The following is a 19,698-nucleotide window of genomic DNA, read 5'->3' on the forward strand; positions in this document are numbered from 1 at the left end:
AATAAATAGAAATATGCAACCTCAGGAGGTAAGAGGTGGTATGACCCTTTAGAATGTACCATAGACCTGAGAGATGAGAGACTCTCAGGACTCAAAGGGAGGGAGGGACATTAGATGAAATGTCCAACAGTGGGGAGGCAGAACTTGTAGAGTCCACCTCCAGTAGGAATGTATGACATCAAGTGGAGGGCTGGGGTTGCCATCCCACAGTCAAAACCTCTAACCCAGAATGGTTCTTGTCTGAAAGAACTGCAGGGATAAAAATGAAGAAGAGACTCGGGGAAGGAGGTCCAGTGACTGTCCCAACTTGTTGTCCATCTCAAGGGGAGGCTCCAAGGCCTGACACTATTACTGATGCTATGATGTGCTTACAGACAGGAACCTAGCACAAAGGTCTTCTGAGAGACCCAACAAGCAGCTGACTGAGACAGACTCAGATAATTACACCCAACTAATGAACTAAAGGTGGAGTGGACGGGGGGGGGAACTGTAAAAAAATAAAGATAATTTTTTAAATATACAAGAGAATTGAAAAACACCCTTGTGTCTTATGAGACAACCGTAGATTGATTAAAGCTGGACTTCAACAACAGCAGAAACACCAGAAAGCCTGTGCACTCATGGAAAAAGAACAACTCTTATGATCTCTGGGCCAGGGAAAAATAAATTAAAAACTTTCTAGAATCCAGTGAAAATTAAGACATGACATATCTGAATTTTTAGGACACAATGAAAGCAATGTTAAGAGGAAAATTCATAGTACTAAGTACGACAATGAAAAAATTAGAAAGTTCTCATACCAACAATTTAAAAGTACACCTGAAAGTTCAAGGAAAAAAGAAGAAAACACACCAAAGAGGAATAGAAATCAAGAAATAATCAAAACAAGGGGTGAAATCAATCAGTTAGAAACAAAAGAAAACAATACGGAATCAACAAAACCAAAAGCTAGTTCTTTGAGAAAAATCAAGATAGACAACCCTTAGACAAACCAAAAGACAGACAATATCCAAAAATCAAAATGAGAAGTGCAAAGGAACATATACCAACTGACAGTGAATAAATTCAAAGGATAATTAGATCTGGCTTCAAAGCCTATACATATTGTTCTCTGAGAGGCACCACCCAGCAGCTGACTCTGACAGATACAGACACCCACAGCTAAAACAGGTAGAGGGAGCTTGCAGACTCTTATGAAAAAACAGGAGGAAGGATTATGGGCCCCAAAGGAGATAGGGAAGAACAACAGAGTAGAAACCTGAACTCTCAGAGCTCTCACAGTCAGAACCACCAAAGAAAACACAGGCTGGACCTAGGCCTCCCCACACATGTGTAGCAGATGTGCATCTTGGTCTTCTGGTTTTTGTCCCAAACCACTGGAACAAGGGCTATCTCAAAAGCTGATACCTGTGTGGGGCCATGTTCTACTAGCTGGGCTACCTTGTCTGGCCTCAGTGGGAGAGAAAGCACCTACCCTCACAAGTCTTCAAATGCCAGGGTGGGAAGGATACTCAGGGAGCCCCCACCCTCTCAGAAAAGAATGAAAGGAGATATTGGAGAAAGACTGTGGAATGAGATGACCCATGGAGGGCCAAGGAGCAGGATATAAAATTAATAAGTAAAAATCTAAATTTTAATTTAATTTTTAAAAAATCTCAAAGAAAAGCACATGCAGGGGAGGATGTACATCAAGCAGAACACTCCTCCATTGCTGATGGAAGTACGAACTTGTACAACTACTTTGGAAATCAATTTGGTGGTTTCTTAGAAACCTAAGAATAGCTCTATTTCAATACCCATCTATACATCTCCTGGGCTTGCTTTACAATCCCACAAAGACACTTGCTCAACTATGGTCATAGCAGCTTTATTCATAATAGCCAGAAACTAGAATCAACCTAGATGTCCCTCGACTGAGAATGGATAAAGAAAATGTGGTACATCTACACAGTGGAATACTACTCATCTGTGAAAAGCAAAGACATTGTGAATTTTTCAGTGGATTTTGCAGGTGTGCGAATCATGAGATTATCATCCTGAGTGAGGTAACAAAGTCCCAAAAGGACATACACAGTATGTACTCACTTATAAGAGCATATTAGTGTAGGGTTAATGGGGTCCCATGTCTGCCCCACCACAGGGCTCGGGCTGCTCAAGGAGGCAAGACATGGGAAGTTGGACTATAGGGAAGTCACAGGACACAGCTCCAGGGGTGGGGTAGTGCAATCTGAGGTCCCAGGGATGCTGGAGCTGGTTCAGGGGTCATGCAGAGAGGCCAAGGCTATCTGGCTCTCAGGCACCCAGGCACCACTGGGAGCCACTGAAGGGCTGAGAACTTGGGGATCCACAAGCTGGATCTGGCCCTAAGCCAAGAAGGGAAAGAGGGGAGCTCTAGCTAGATGGCACGGGGATGAATTCTTGGCTTGGTGAGTGGGTGGCTGGCTTGGCTTGATGGCTGTGGCTGGGAGCACTGAGAGGCCTTCTGCGGGAGATTAGATGTCTCTTTAGGTGAAGGCCTGCTCCATTGCTCCCCATGGAGGATCCAGTGAAAAAAGACAGTCCATGGTTTTAAGACATTTACTTTCATGGTGGAAAGTGGATGAATAAAACCTTACCAAGTTCTCAGGGCAGTCCTAAGATTAGGACTGCCTGGGAGAGGAGTTAATTGACTAAACCTCCAGCCCTTTAGCTGCCTCTTTAAAATAGAGATATCTGGCCGGGCGGTGGTGGCGCATGCCTTTAATCCCAGCACTTGGGAGGCAGAGGCAGGCGGATTTCTGAGTTCGAGGTCAGCCTGGTCTACATAGTGAGTTCCAAGACAGTCAGGACTACACAGAGAAACCCTGTCTCGAAAAAAACCAATAATAATAATAATAATAATAATAATAATAATAATAATAATAATAATAATAATAATAAATGGAGATCTGTCTTAAGGTTCCTTGACCACAGGCCATGTCCTCTACCTCTACAGAGGGGCCTGGGGCATTTTTCTTACATGACTAAAGGACACAAATCTATGAAGGGCTACAGCCATGATGCCAGTAGCCTAGTGTCCAGGAACCAGGCAAAATGCCTGCTATCCCTTTAGAGTCACCACGGTGTCTAACCTTAGCTCAACCAGGAACCAGACTGCCTTTCATGGTCCTACATATTTCCCATAAAATACAGGATGCCCTCCCATGACCATAGACCCAAGGAGGCTGGACAGGAAGGAGAGCACAAGCAAGGATGCTTGAGCCTCACTTGGAAGAGGGGATGAAGAGAGGGAACTGGGTGGGAAGGAGGATCTGGATAAGAGAGGAGGGGTTGGAATTGGTGTAGGGAGGGGCAAGGGGATGACCAAATGGGGTGGCCATGAAAAAGAATGAAACTCTGCAACTGATGGTGGTTAGTAGGGAGCATCTCCAGGAAAAAAAAATGGAGACCAGGTATAGGGGAGGTACCCAAGAATCAAATAGGGGTGTCCTTAGGTGTGACTCACAGCAGTGGAAATATGGAGACTGGGGAGGCTGCCTCCTGTGCCCAGGCAGGAATCCTGGTGGAGCCAGAAAAACACCAATCCACCTGTAGATGGGAGGTGATTAATCTGCTTTCATCTCCCTTTCTCAGTGGCAGAGTTCCTCTCTATCCACCCCAATGTTGGGGATTCCTGAATGTAATTTGGGGGAGCCAATAACATAAGTATTACAATAACTTAAGTATTAAGTCAAATCCACAATACCCACCTACAAAATGTTCAACCCAATACTTATCCTAAAATACAAAAAATACCGTGATTGGGAATGGAGCAGAGACTAATGGAAAGGTCATCTAATAACAGGCCAAACTTGAGACTCATCCCATGAACAAGCACCAATCCCTGTCAAGAAGACCAACAGAATCAACTAACCTGGACCGTTGGGACTCTTGGAGACTGGAGCATCAAGCAAAGAACAACATGGGTTGGACCTAGGCCTCCCCACACATATGTAGCAGATATTCAGCTTGGTCCCATGTGGGTCCCAAACATCTGGAGCAGGAGACTATCCCAAAAGTTATTGCCTGTTTGTGGGATATGTACTTCTACCTCAGCTGCCTTGTCTAGACTCAGTGGGAACTGAAGCACCTAGCCTCACACAGACTTGAAGTGCCAGCATGAGGGAATCATATAAAGTTAATGGTTACAAATATTTGTTGCCCTAAATGTTTTCTACAAAATATAAAAGACCTAACCAGCATATTGTAAGATAATTTAGTTGTTTATAGAAGAGATTGCAGGTTATTTTCAGGGTCCAAATAATGGTAATATCATTCGAATAATTAAATTCTGAAACACAGGGATTTTAAATCTCTGGTTTCCATCTAGGCCATTTTACATTAGTACTTTGGAAAGAGAAGACTCTTAAATTAAGCAATTTTTTTCTGCATGAGAGCATATGCTGGTGTCATTGGAAATCTCATTTTGTGATCACTAGGCACAACCAAAGCAGCAGTGTGCTGTAAGTGTCTGATGAATTTTCCTGAATCCAGCAGTGCATGTCACACTATACATGGAGGAGGAAACCTGATGCAATGTGTGTGTGTATGTGTTTGTACATCATATGTATAATGACATACATATGCTTACATATATATGTAACAAACTTTCATAGTTTATATGTAATTTCGTATTTTAATATATATATGTCATTAGTAAATATTTTTATACATATATGTCTGATAACCAGCATCACTTATCAATTTCAGGCATGATATTGTTTTGTATAAGCCTCCAATGCCCTGAATGTCACACAATACTTTCTAAATCATGCAATATTACATGTTTAACTTTTGAGTTATATAGATTTTTTTTTAATTTTTCTTTCTAAACTGATTAAACACAAAGAAAATATTTATGTGGCATAAGTTTCTTTCAGATGGTTTATAAATAAAAAATAAGGATACTTTGTTGGGTGATGAAAGAAAGTAGGGTAGACCAAGTAAAAATTATTTGATGAATATGAACAAAGCATGTCGTACAAGACTCTCATAGAATTACTGAAGTTTTTCTAAGTTTAAAACAAAACCTGGAATGGGGAGAAATACTTCTGTTAATGAGTATATAGTATACTTCATTAGACTATCACAATATTCAAACAGATTCAGAAATTTATGCTTTATGTGTAATTCCAAAATTTGGATTATATTTATAATTTTATATTATACACATATATTAATATATAATTACATATAATTATATTATATATACATAATTTTAAATTTCAGAGATGGGGTATTCTATTGTGAAGACATGGGTTTCTGTATTATGGGATAAATAAGCATGTAAATCCATTTGAACATGGAATCCAGAAACCTTCAACCTTTGTGACCCAGATTCATAGGAAGTTGTGAGTTATCAAATTTTCATGCTGGTAACTGAGGATCGGCCTTTTGCAATGAAATACTACTCAGCTATTAAAAATGAGGACATCATAAAATTTTCAGGCAAATGAGTGAAACTATAGAACACCATCCTGAGTGAGGTAACTCCGAAATGAAAGGACATACATGGTATATACTCACTGATAAGTGGATATTAGCCAAAAAGTTCAGAATACCTGTGATACAACTCAGAGACCGTATGAAGCTTACTGAGAAGGAAGACTTGAGTGTGGATATTGCAATCTCACTTAGAAAAGGGAACAAAATAATCACAGAAGGCAGAGGGATGTAGGGACCAGGTATGGGAAAAGACAGGAGAGCAGTCCAAAGGGCCAGGAGAAGGAGTAGAAATAAGTAGCATTAGAGGGTGGGGAACTTGGGGAACCACTACAAAGTCTCAGATGGCCAGTATATAAGAGGATCCCAGGACTCAATGGGCATGACATTAGCCAAAATACACAACAGCATGAAGATAGAGACCATCTCCAGTAGGTAAGCATGTTCCCCAGTGGAGGGATGAGGTCACTCAAACATCTAAAAAATTTTAAACCAGAATTGCTCCTGTCTACAGGAAATGTAGAAACAAAAATGGAGCAGAAGCTGAAGGAAAGGTCATTTAGAGACCACCCCACCATGTGATCCATTCAATCTGCAGACACCAAGCTCTGACACTATTGCTGATGTCAAGATATGTTTGCAGTCAGGAGCCTGGTAGAGCTGTCCTCTGAGAGGCTCTGCCAGCACCTGACTAAAACAAAAGCAGATACACCCAGACATTGGGCTGAGCCCAGGGATGCCAGTGAAAGAGTTAGGGGAAGGGCTGAAGGAAGAGAAGGAAATTGCAACCCCATAGGAAGAGCATCAGAATCAATTATCTAGATCCCTCAGAGTCTCCCAGGGACTGAAAAACCAACCAAAGCATATACATGGGCCAGTCCATAGCTCCTGTTCCACATATAGCAGAGGACTGCCTTGTCTGACATCAGTGAGAGGGGAGGCACTTGGTTTTGGGGAAGCTTGTTGCCCCAGCATATGGGGATGCTAATGTGGTGAGGCAGGAGTGGGTAGGTGGGTGGGGAAGCACCTCCTTATAAGCAAAGGAAAGGGGCCTGGGGTAGGAGGTTCATGGAAGGGAGACTGGAAAGGAAGATAACATGTGAAATGCAAACAAATAAAATGATTAATAAATTTTTTTAAAGATTCTATTATAACCCAGTGAAGTACCAACCATCCAGAAAATGTATTCAGTGATGATGGATAGTTGGAGTTAAAGACTCTATACTTCATTTTGGGGGGTGTAGAATTCAGTGTGGTCATTATAAATAGTTCAAAAATTACAAATCAAATTTTTCCACTTCATTTGATTAAAATGTGTGAAATTGTTCACAATCATTTTAATATGGGGTGAAGGAACTTCAACCAAAGAAATATTAGATCAAAGGTCCTAATTATTAGGGACTGAAGATCAGGAAGAGATCAGCATTATAATTGAATAAAATGAATGTCTGCATAGTTACTGATATTGGACAGGATGAATGTTGTATCTGTGTAATTTCAGGCATTATTGGATTTAGCATGATGACTGGTTCTCCAGATGACAGGAATCATGGGACATTTGAGGAGATTTTGTGAACATGACTAGCATGCAATACTATGTGTACAACACAGAGAATGCTTAACTCCTGGCTCAATGTTGTATGTCAAATAGCCCTTCCCTAGCCTAAACAATGGAAGACATAATTTCCCATGATTCAACTCAAAGTCTTAATAACATGGGACCATTTTGATCTTCTAAAATCTTGTCTTACTATGGAAGTTCTGATATATTCCATCATCATGATTGCCAATTGTGTTCATACATATGTCTGTTAACTCATGGTGTGGTCCAAGCTGCTCAGGAGATTGTCCCTTGAGTGAATGCCATAGATAGTTATGAAATCATGACACCAGAGGATGGAGAACATGATCTTTACACCATATTTTTAGAAATGTTTTGATCAAAAGTTTTCAGACCTCAGATGCAGAGCTTGAGGCCAGATGTTTTCAGGTGTATCCAGGGAACATGGCACAGAGTGAATCAAAGGGAACTGTAAAATATAATAGAGTGGATTTTCAGACAGCAATAGCCTTAAAAGAGACACATAGGTGTGAATGTGTGTGATGTTTGTCTTTGTAAGAAACAGATCTCACAGCTGCTCCATCTTAGATCCTAGCAGACATGAAGAAGCTGTGTGCTTTCACTATTTCCTTCTCACTCCTGAAGTTTTCTCTCATCTTGTGCAGTTTGACTGAACCACTTTGCTTTTGGAGGATAAAGTATAATTTTGATAATGATGGAGATTTGAAAAGTGACTGCGGTTTTTTTCTTTTAACAGGTGGCTGGTCTATAGAAAAAAATTTTTATAATCGTGTTTTGAATTTTACGTAAGTTATTAAGTTTATTTTCTGCTTTTATGTCATGAATTAGAAATATTTAGCTGTGTACACAACTGTGGGATTTTATCTGGTTATATTAGGAAGTACTGAAAGTTAATTATCATATCAATCTCTACTTTAATTTGTTCAAATGTGTCACAGTTTATTTTGGCTTTAGTACATTGGTCTCCAGGTCACAAACTGGACAGTGATAGAGACTGGATTCTATTTTTGCCTCCTTGTGTACTTCAGATGTTGAAAGATGGCATTGGACAAGGTGTCTTAGTCTGTTTTGAATTCACAATTCTCCCCACTCTTAAGAGATCAGAATGAAGAGGCTGCCTGTCTTCAATTGTCTGACAAACATTCCAATATGAGCATGCATTCTAAAGGCCTTCATGAAAAAGTTATTTAATTTAGGTCTCTAACTTTTGGGCATATATTTATACCTTGAAATTTGTGTGTGTCTAGTATACATGACTATGTGCATAATATTACATATATATTTGTGAATATACATACACATTGCTTTTAAATATAGTCTCTCAATAAGCCTCTACTGTCATCCTGGACACTGTAAATGTAAAACACCAGCCAGGTTTCACATTATGTTTCCAGAGTACTCTTTTGGTCCACTTGTGCGTGTGCCCAGTCACAGATTAGGGTCATGATCACTATCAGATAGGTGGTCAATTTTCCTATTAATTGGTGAATAAATATAACATTATAGAAATTATAGGAGAATGTATCTAGCGAATAAGAAGCTGTTGTCAATATGTCTCCATAGTTCTCAGATCTCAAGTGTGAGATATCAGTGTTGGCTGCAGATCATGAGGGAAGGAGTGTTGAAATCATTGACCTTTCAAAGGGGTTTCCTGTGCTTTTCTGTCTCTGACTTTCATCCCATTTTTTATTTCTTTTTCACCTCTTTGGGATTTAAAAATACATTTTCTGCTTGCTAGCCAACATACACTGTGCATACTTTGATATGTTGCTTCTCGTTATTATTCCTGGGTATCAGGTCAGAAGGAATCTTATTTCTAATGTAACCTATGTTATGCCATACCTCATTGGGAAAATAATAGCATTTATTATTAGTGACACTTTTGTATATAGTAATAAAAATTAGAATTACAATTATATGAACTGTGTTGATACATATTTGTAGTTTAAAAAGAATATTCTCAACTGACCATGTTTGGTGTTTTTTCTTCTGAAGTGAAGAACACACTAATAGTAACAGGAGTACTGGGAGACTACATTGGGGCAGATAAACACATTTCATATGAAGAATAGATCTCAATACTCAGATATCAATTAAAGGATGGCGAAGATTTAGGAAAACTGAGGTATATAGAGGAATCTGATATCACTTGTAGTAAATTGGCATAGTAAAATTCACACTAAAAGCTAACATTAAATTGATGTGTAGATGAGCCTACAGGATAATATTCCTGTTTTATGGTATATTAACTTTTATATTTTAAAATGGATATATAAATGTAAATGAAATGTATTCTAAAATAATTATCAAGTTTGATGAACATTAACATTTGAAAAATATAAAAAGAATACTCTATAAACTTCATGGAAATACCATTATTGGTAATTTTTCTCACTGTGCATGGAATTAGCATTTTCTTAAGGCTTAACTTCAAAAAGGTTTTCCTATATTAAGATTGGTAAAATTTGCTTATAGAAACATAGATAATCTTTCTTAAGTAAACTGATCGTTAGAGGAGTTATGCAGTTATGTAATGCATTTTGAATTCTCTCACTATATGTCAGGTGATATCATATAATTTCTTTTGAATATATTTCTTTATGATTCACTCTTTAATATTTTGTGCTCTTTTACTATGTTTAATTTCCAAAGAATATTTGGTATGCAAGCATTGGAGATAGGATCCTGTGTTATGAATATTATTTAATATGTGTTAATGATATTTTAGGGTACTAAGAAATGTAAATATAAAAAAGAAACATGAAATATCTTGATGTGTTATTTGATTCTTAAAATACTCAGTATGATAAAGATATTTGATTTATAAAAGAAATTTTGAAAATAAAAACTGTGTATCACTATGCAATTTTACTTGTTGATTAAATTCTTTAATATAAAAGGTAAACTTGAATCAATAGAAACTTATATAAAAAAGTAATTTAATGCCATTCAAGTTTCATACGTTGATTTAAAATTTAAAACTCTCTCTTTTTTTCTTTTTTCTTTTCTTATTTTTTGTTGTTTTTTTTTTTAAAACAGGGTTTCTCTGTGTAGCCCTGGCTGTCCTGGAACTCACTCTGTAGACCAGGCTGGCCTCGAACTCAGAAATCTGCCTGCCTCTGCCTCCCAAGTACTGGGATTAAAGACGTGAGGTCTTTAATCAGGTCTCTGGTACATTCTAAAGAGTCCCCCCACCTCTTGCCTACCAAGGTTGTCTATTTTCATTTTTTCTGCTGACCCTCAGTGCTTCACTTCTGTTCCTTCCATCTACCTGATCATGATCCCCTATTCTCTTTCCTCTTCACATTTTCACCCAGGACTCTCCTTCCCTCTTTGTATCCCTCACTCACTCACTAACTCCCACATCTTGTCATAGCTTTCTTCTCCTTCCCAAGTAAAAATAAGGCATCCTCTCTTGGGCCTTTCAGCTTGATAAACTTCTTGAGTTCTGTGGATTGTGTACTGAGTATTCTGTACATTTTGGCTAAAATTCACTTATGAGTGAGTACATACCATGCATGTCCTTTGGGGTCTGAATTACCTCACTCAGGATAACATTTTCTAGTTCCATCCATTTGCCTGCAAAACTCATGATGTCCTCATTCTTAATAGAGTACTAGTATACCACTGTGTAAATAAACCACATTTTCTGTATTCATTCTTCTATTTTGGGACATGTGGGTTGTTTCTTGCTTCTTGATATTCTAAATAAGGCTGCTATTAACATAGTAAGACATGTGCCCCTCTGTTATGGTGGGTCATCTTTTGAGTATATGCCCAAGAGTGGTATAGCTAGGTCTTCAGGTAAATCTATTTCTAATTATAGAAGAACTTCCAGATTTATTTCCCAAGTGGTTGCACAAGTTTGCAATCCCACCAGAAATGGAGGAGTGTTTCTCTTTCTCCACATTTTTGACAACACATGCTGTCACACGATTTGATCTTAACCATTCTGATTACTGTAAGGTGGAATCTCAGGGTTGTTTTGATTTGCATTTCCCTGATCACTAAAGACTTTGAACATTTTTAAGTGATTCTCAGCCATTTGAGATTCCTCTGTTGTGAATTCTCTGTTTAGTTCTAGACCACATTTTTTTGATTGGGTTGTTTGGTTTCTTGGTTAGAACTCTTTTTAAGTTCTTTAAATATTTTGAATATTAGCCCTCTATCAGATGTACAGTTAGTGAAGAATTTTTACCAATTGTCAAGAAGGAGCATGCGTTATGGATTTTATACATGGTTCATTTTTTTATGTTTCTATGGAATTCAAACTCTAGGACTATTGTATAGCAGTCTTACTTCCTAGGATTGAAATCTAGTTTGCTGGGGGCCAATCCTATCTGTTCTTCTTTCTTGTTTGGTTCGTCTTGAGGCAGCAGAGGGGGATGAGAATTGGTATGGATAAGAGTTGGTCTTTCATGATGTTTAAAGTTGCTGTATAATAATAAAAATTTTACCTATCTTTAGTCTAAGTCTCTTTTTTCAGTAGCCGGCCTGCATTCTGTGTTCCTCTTTGTTCAGAAAGTGCAGTTTCTGGCATTTAGCACCTCATTGTAAAAGAGCAGGGTAGTAAGTAAAGGATTAAGTACGTTATGGATTTTTTTTCCTTTTTGTCCAGATGCCTCTTGCTTATTAAGCTAGGGAAAAGTTTGGAGCAATAAACTTCTATTGAACCTGGAGAAAATAATCACCCTCCCAAAAGGAAAAAAATTTATATAAGCAAATAAGCATAAACTCATATAAATTCATATACAGATTCACACATGCACATTTATACATTTCCATTCAAGCCAATTGGATCCAACTTATAAACATTCTCATCATTACATACATACACACACTCATACTTACATATGCATTTGGATAAAAACAAAAACAAAACACCAAGCACCACTGGAGAAAGAACTCACCAAATCTGAATTTTAAAAAATGAGTTCCAATCTTTATTGCATAATGAAAGGGAAACCTTCTACCCTTTTATTGCTAAATGAATTAAAGCCATGTCTATATAAAGAAAGCTTTGTTCTCTTTAATAAGACTGAGCCTTCCTGGCTATTAAGGAAAGAGCTGTTTTGTCTCATGGTAGGGAGAAACTTGCCTGCTCCTTCTGCTCTCTCTACAGCTTCTTTTGGTTTGGGGGGGTTTTGTTTTGTTTTCTTTTTGTTTTTTTGAGACGGGGTTTCTCTGTATAGCCCTGGATGTCCTGGAACTCACTCTGTAGACCATGCTTGCCTTGAACTCAGAAATCCACCTGCCTCTGTCTCCCAGGTTCTGGGATTAAAGGCATCCTGCCCGGCATGCTTTATCATTTCTTAGTTATTTCACTCTGCATTCTCCTTCTAGTCTTGCTTTCTCCTCAAGCTCTGATATAACAATAATGCCTTTACTCTTATTATCATTACTCCTAATTTTATGCCTTATGTCTAGATTCTTCTTGAGTTCAGTTCTATCTAAAAAGTATTGTCCTGAGTTCTGTCTAAAAAGTTCTGTTCAGTTTGTGTAAAAGGTGTTCTGTCTAAAAGGTATCCTCAGCTCAGTTCTGCTTCTTCACTTTGCCTCAGCACTTATACATCTTTTACAATACATGATCACATTGTAAATAGTTCACCACAGCTTAACATATAAATTCAAATCAGAAATCAAATAAGAAGTTTACAACAGACAATGTTTACGTGCATATTTATTAGGAGTGATTATGTAGCTAACCATTCATCATTTGTCACAATTCTACAGGTTCATGTAGAGTTAGAAACCATAACATCTTTGACAAAGTAATTAGTGAAGTTTTGTAAGAATAAAGCCAGTCAATATTATATTTTGTGCACTAGCACTTATAGTAAATTGTTAGTTCCCTTTTAAAGACCTTTGGTTAATGGTTTTGAAAGCTCTTGGAATGTGCTCTGAGTCGTAGTGCCTGATTGCTATCTCAGAAGCAAATAACTCATAACACTAAAGACTGGCAGAGTTCTCATTGCAGTTTTGGCTACCAGAAAGAATTTAATAGCATTGTATTATAAAGGAGCTAAAGATTACTATGTTTTTAGGAACTCCTCATGGATCATCATTAAGGATTAAGATATTGATTTATCAATGTAGCATCACTACAAGACATTATACTTCATCTTCAGAGATCTGCTCAAAAGGATAGGCTAATACCTAGTGGTTGTCATATATATTTACTAACAACAGGAAATCGTATAAATAGCAGGAATCATTCCTAGAATAAATGTCCCCTAAGACTTGCCTACAAGAGAAAATCTATCATAGAGTTTTTTTCTAATCTAAGACAGACCCATCTCAGGAAGATCACCTGCTAGTTTTTACCTTTCTCCTTGTCAACTCCTGGCACTAGTTCAGGAATGGAATTCAGAGATAAAAGAAGGTCTTTATGGATTTTCACAAATATAAAAAGTATCACACTAGAATAACATATTTGCTGAAATATGTAAATCATATTCAAACCCAAAGATCTCTAATTTCTGAGGATTATTTAAGGAAAAGTAGCACTTACACAGAAACTTAGCATTGCTCATAATACAAAGATTACTGCAATTGAGCAGAAATTTTCATATTTTGTACATCCTCGTTAATCTTCTCTATGCCTTCTTGTAGAACACCAGCAAGAAAATACGAGGGTTTTTTAGTAATGCTTTTTGCTACTGATGAGATCAACAAGAATCCTTATCTTTTACCCAACAAGTCATTGATGTTCACCCGTCGTCGTGGCCTGTGTGAAGACACTTTTGGATTTCTGGATGCAATACATTCCCCACAGAACAATGATTTTAATTTTATTAATTATAAATGTAAAATACAGACAACTTGTGAAATACAACTTACAGGACCATCATGGATGACATCCTTAAAACTGGCAATTACTTTTAGGACACCGGAGGTGAGAATGTGTGACACTGGATGAGTTAACAATGTTTATTCCATTCATAGATGCCTAGGGAAAAACCTTGGACAGAATGTGTTTTTTGTGTGTGCTGTTTTATACATATTATAACAGATTTAAAATCAGATCATAGGCACACTGTAGGAAATAGGCAAAAATTTTTTAGAAATGTTCACACTTAAGAAGAATAGTCTAGAATACAAAAGGAATAATACATGCTATTTATAGAATAATTTTACTATCCTTAATGGGAGTTCTGAAAGGTGAGTAATGTTATTTGTATATAAGTCCAAACTTCCTTAAGATCATATTCTCATGTGGATGTTTCATCTTCTCTGCTACATCTTTTAGATTTTCTTTGGACCATTTAATCCTAACCTGAGTGACCATGACCAATTTCCCTATGTCTATCAGATAGCCACCAAGGACACGTATTTGTCCCATGGCATGGTCTCCTTGATGCTTCATTTTAGATGGACTTGGATTGGACTGGTCATCTCAAATGATGACCAGGGTATTCAGTTTCTCTCAAACTTGAGAGAAGAAATGCAAAGATATGGGATCTGTTTAGCTTTTGTAAATATGATCCCAGAGAACATGCAGATATACATGACAAAAGCTAACATATATGATAAACAAATTATGGCATCATCAGCCAAAGTTGTTACCATTTATGGTGAAATGAACTCTACTGTAGAAGTCAGCTTCAGAAGATGGACATATTTAGGTGCACAGAGAATCTGGATCACAACCTCACAATGGGATGTCATCACAATTAAAAAAGATTTCAGCCTTGATTTTTTTCATGGAACTGTCACTTTTGAACACCACCACAGTGAGATTGCTGAATTTAGAAATTTTGTGCAAACAATGAATACTTCTATGTACCCAGTAGACATTTCTCAGTGTATGCTATGGTGGAATTATTTCAATTGTTCGGTATTTAAGAAAAGCAATAGCAAAATGGATCGTTTTGCATTGAACAATACAGTGGAATGGTTAGCGCTGCACAAATTTGACATGGCTCTGAGTGAAGAAGGTTATAATTTGTATAATGCTGTGTATGCTGCAGCCCACACCTACCATGAACTCATTCTTCAACAAGTAGAGTCTCAGCAAATGACAGAACCCAAAGGAGTGTTCACTGACTGTCAGCAGGTAAAGTTTCTTACATTTCATTGTACTTAGATTTATCAATGTGATCTTTTAAATGGCCCCTGAAAAACTCACACAAATTTGTTAGAGATTATTCTTAGAATAAAAAGGTTGCTATACTATAAAACTACCTAATGAGTCTTTTACATGGTTATGTAACATGCACAAGGATAACAAATAATAGAAGACAATATTTTTCTATGAATGTCAGTGAGTTTTTGAAAATGTGTCTCAACATTTCATCAAATGAGTTCAACATTTAAAATAGGAGTCAAGAGTTTTATCATAAAAGCATGAAGTGATAACTAGCTTAGAATAATTTTCTCAAGAATAATTTTCTCAATAATTGGTACATTTGCTGTGATTAATAGTTATTCATTTAAAGTAACAATTATTTATAAAAACATAATTGATGAACAATATGAATTTTAATAAGTTTATGTTTATTTCATATATGAAAACTGTATGTACATGAATGACACACTACCATCTTTTGTTTACACAACTTTGAGATATTCAGACTTCCCACTCATTCTCACCTACATGGCCTCAATTTTAAAAATTATTCTTGACAAACATATGCACACAAACACAGTTATTCAAGAACAGACATACATCTACACACACTCACATCATGTTACTTGTTATTTGGATAGCATTTATTTTAATACTTTTTGTCTTGGAACATTAAAATGAAGTCTATGATTTTTTTAATTACCCATGAGTTATATTATATAAAAGTACATGGGATTATTTTAATATAGCTATGTTTTCTGAAAAACATTAAAAATTAGGGGACATTTTCAATTTTACTTGTCCTTAATCGATATGTGCATGTAATCATCTGATGATGCATCTTATTTAGGTGGCTTCCATGCTGAAGACTAGAGTATTTACTAACCCTGTCGGTGACCTGGTGAACATGAAACAGAGGGAAAATCAATGTGCAGGGTATGACATTTTCAACATTTGGAATTTACCACAAGGTCTTGGATTAAAAGTCAAACTAGGAAGCTATTTTCCTTGTTCACCACAGGGCCAAAAACTTCAAATATATGAAGACTTGGAGTGGGCCACAGGAGGAACATCGGTGGGTATACAACAATTTTAATTTTTTTCAGAATATCTAAATTTTAAAATATGAGGCATTGAAGTTATAGTTCTGTAGTTAATACCAGTTGCTGTTCTTACCCAACCTCAGTTACCAGCATCAAAATTTAATAACTCACAATGTCATGTAAATCTAGGTCATAGGAATCGAAGGCCTCTGGATTCCATGTTCATTTGTACCTGCAAGCCTATCCACCCCACACTACATAAAAAACATTTATTAAATTTAATGTAATATATACATATTTAAATTTTTAAAGCAATATATTAACCATGAAATTTTTGTTTCTGTGTGAACATCATTATATCCTAAAGAAGTACAACACTCATTCATTAACAGAAATATTTCTCCAGGTTGAAGGTTTTTTTTCAAAAACCTTAGAAAAACTCCATTGGATTTATGAGCGTTTTATATGACATGCTTTGTTGATATTCATCAGACAACTCTTTCTTGATTTATCCTACCTTCTCTCCCCACACAACTCAATGACCTCATTTTTAATTTATAAATCTTGCAAGGGAAACTGATGCCACACAATCATTCCTATTGGATTAATGAGTTTAGAAAAAAATTTAAATTGCTACAACCTAAATGTTGCATATAAAATATTAAATGATATAATAAGTATTATGTGAATTGAGCGCATTGCAGGGTAGTAGAAATAATAAAGTACCTGAATTTGATAAGTGATGCTGGTTAGCAGAGAAATAAATATAGCCATATTGGTTAATATCCAATGAAGAAATATATGGGTTATTATACATACAATGAATACATGCATTACAAAAATACATGCACAGGTATATATGTATTGCTGTATGTATATATGTATGTATGTATGTACATATACATAGGTATATATATATATATTTACCTCAGGTTCCTACCTCCATGTGTAGTGTGACATGCACTGCTGGATTCAGGAAAATTCATCAGGAACAAACAGCAGACTGCTGCTTTGATTGTGTCCAGTGCCCAGAAAATGAGGTTTCCAATGAGACAGGTAAATGTTTGCATGCAGAAAAAAAATTGCTGAATTCTAATATTTTCTCATTTCAAACTAAAAATGTAAAATGGCCAAGAAAAAAAAAACTATAGATGGAAAAACTCTTTGTTTCTGAATTTAATCATTTGAATGGTATCAACTTCTTTTGTATCCTGCAAATAACCTGCATTATCTTCTACAAACAACTCATTTCTCTCACAATACGGTGGCTATTGATTTTATATTATGCAGAAAACATTTAGGGGACATACATCTGTAACGATTTTAAACAAAACTTTGGCAAAACTATACATAAGTTTAATCTTACATGATCCTTTGTACAAAGTAACTGGACTGCATGATCAGTCCACAAACTTTCCCTCCTATCATTCAGCTTGGTCCCCAATAAAGACCAGGTGCTTAGGGTAGGAGCTGATGTTTAATGAAATACATGCATGGAAGATTTAAAAGATTAAGTAGTTCTTGTCAAAGAATTAGAGCAAGAGTGAAGATTTCAACAATGCACCCAGAGATGTGATAATGCATATCAGCAATCACAGCTTACATAAGGAAAAGGGATTAGTGTCAGTTCCAGAAATTTCATGACATCTAGCTTGGAATGCATAGTTGGAAAAAATGATATCTTACCTCAATGAGGGGAACATGGATAAGTCTGTGAGGTACACAGCTTCAATAAGGTAAATACTCTTCATGCAAATAATATTTTGCAAGAGGAATTGCATATTGTTATGTCTATGTGAATATACAGACAAAGGGCACAACCCTCAAACCCAACAAAGTTCATACTGCAGTTCGTCAACTGGCATGGAGAACTATGTCTGCACACTGCACATGTCTGTGAGTAGAAAGTTTATGCTTTTAAAAATTAAATAATCTGAGATTATGCATGTTATTATTAACAACATACTAGAAAACATGTTTTCTTTCTGCTTAATAAATAAATATTTTTTCCTGCATTTTCCATGATGGCGTTTTGTTACATCACAAAGCATAGGTTAATACAGAACAGCCTTACTTACATCAGTGCGTCCTGCAGCAATAAGGAATGGAATTAATGCTCAACACCAAAATATGTTGAGGGTGTCATCTGAATAGTACAAATACTTATTAAGTTTATACATATGGTATGATATAAGGGATTTTTGTTCTTAACCAGCAGATATGGAGCAGTGTGTGAGGTGTCCAGATGATAAGTATGCCAACTTACAGCAAACCCACTGCCTCCAAAGGGCTGTGTCATTCCTGGCTTATGAAGATTCATTGGGGATGGCTCTAGGCTGCATGGCCCTGTCCTTCTCTGTCCTCACAGTTCTAATACTAGCCACTTTTATAAAGCACAATGACACTCCCATTGTGAAGGCCAATAACCGCACTCTCAGTTACATCCTGCTCATCTCTCTCATCTTCTGTTTTCTCTGCTCATTGCTCTTCATTGGACACCCCAACCAGGCCACCTGCATCCTGCAGCAGACAACATTTGGAGTATTTTTCACTGTGGCTGTGTCTACAGTGTTGGCCAAAACAATAACTGTGGTCATGGCTTTCAAGCTCACTACTCCAGGAAGAAGAATGAGAGGGATGCTGGCATCAGGGGCACCTAACTTGGTCATTCCCATTTGTACCCTAATCCAACTTGTTCTCTGTGGAACCTGGTTGGTCACATCTCCTCCCTTTATTGACAGAGATATACAATCTGAACATGGGAAGACCATCATTATTTGCAACAAAGGCTCAGTCATTGCCTTCCACTTTGTCCTGGGATACTTGGGCTCCTTGGCCCTAGGGAGCTTTGCTGTGGCTTTCTTGGCTAAGAACCTTCCTGACAGATTCAATGAAGCCAAGTTCCTAACTTTCAGCATGCTGGTGTTCTGCAGTGTGTGGATCACCTTCCTCCCTGTCTACCACAGCACTAAGGGGAAGGTCATGGTGGTTGTGGAGGTTTTTTCCATCTTGGCTTCTAGTGCGGGGTTGCTAGGGTGTATCTTTGTCCCAAAGTGTTATGTTATTTTAGTTAGACCAGATAAAAATTTTAGACAGAAGTACAAAGATAAATTGCAATATTGAAAGTTTAGTAGTATAAAATTTTAGATGATATTCAACATATCTTTGCCTTTATCTTAACAAAAGTAGCACTTAACCATATAGAAATTTAAGTAATATACAAATTTGAACTTACAAACAGGAGAGCACTGTCCATTGTCATACCAATTACTGAAGTTTATTGAAAATGTTTTCATTTGTAAGTACACAAACCTGCAGATATTGAGAACCAGGGATCTCAATTGAGGAATGGCTACCATCATTTTGACCTGTAGTTTTGTGTGTGAGCCATGTACTTTATTAATCATTAATATAAGGTGACCCTACTGACTGTGGACAGTGCCAACTCCAGACAAGTTGTTCTAAAAGTTATAAGAAAGAGGACTGCAGATGACATGGACATGAAGCCAATAATCAGCATTATTCCATTTGTTTTCATGGAGTGC

General features: G+C 36.9%; 1 protein-coding gene across 3 annotated transcripts; it reads left to right on the top strand.

Moving 5' to 3' along the window:
- Positions 1-7,621: 7,621 nt before the first annotated feature.
- LOC143437522 (vomeronasal type-2 receptor 116-like) lies at positions 7,622-19,337 on the top strand. Of its 3 annotated transcripts, XM_076922302.1 has the most exons (5): positions 13,604-13,937; positions 14,292-15,098; positions 15,961-16,185; positions 17,086-17,209; positions 18,369-19,337. In XM_076922302.1, exons 1-5 carry the CDS (start codon positions 13,641-13,643, stop codon positions 19,274-19,276), a joined length of 2,361 nt encoding a protein of 786 aa, XP_076778417.1. In that variant the 5' UTR covers positions 13,604-13,640; the 3' UTR covers positions 19,277-19,337. The 3 variants fall into 3 exon arrangements, with proteins under 3 accessions (XP_076778414.1, XP_076778416.1, XP_076778417.1); XM_076922299.1 differs by lacking the exons at positions 15,961-16,185; positions 17,086-17,209 and adding an exon at positions 7,622-7,827 and having other exon boundaries at positions 13,655-13,937; positions 18,369-18,473; XM_076922301.1 differs by lacking the exons at positions 15,961-16,185; positions 17,086-17,209 and adding an exon at positions 7,622-7,827 and having other exon boundaries at positions 13,655-13,937; positions 18,372-18,473.
- The last annotated feature ends 361 nt before the right edge of the window (positions 19,338-19,698 follow it).

This window comes from Arvicanthis niloticus, chromosome 24, assembly GCF_011762505.2.
Source record: "Arvicanthis niloticus isolate mArvNil1 chromosome 24, mArvNil1.pat.X, whole genome shotgun sequence".
NCBI lineage: Eukaryota > Metazoa > Chordata > Mammalia > Rodentia > Muridae > Arvicanthis > Arvicanthis niloticus.

Bases quoted from the DNA above. Each gene is read 5' to 3' on its own strand.
- LOC143437522 (XM_076922302.1), top strand. From the start codon at position 13,641: ATGCCTTCTTGTAGAACACCAGCAAGAAAATACGAGGGTTTTTTAGTA. The intron at 13,938-14,291 runs GTGAGAATGTGT...TACATCTTTTAG, and splicing joins TTACTTTTAGGACACCGGAG to ATTTTCTTTGGACCATTTAA. The intron at 17,210-18,368 runs GTAAATGTTTGC...GTTCTTAACCAG, and splicing joins TGAGGTTTCCAATGAGACAG to CAGATATGGAGCAGTGTGTG.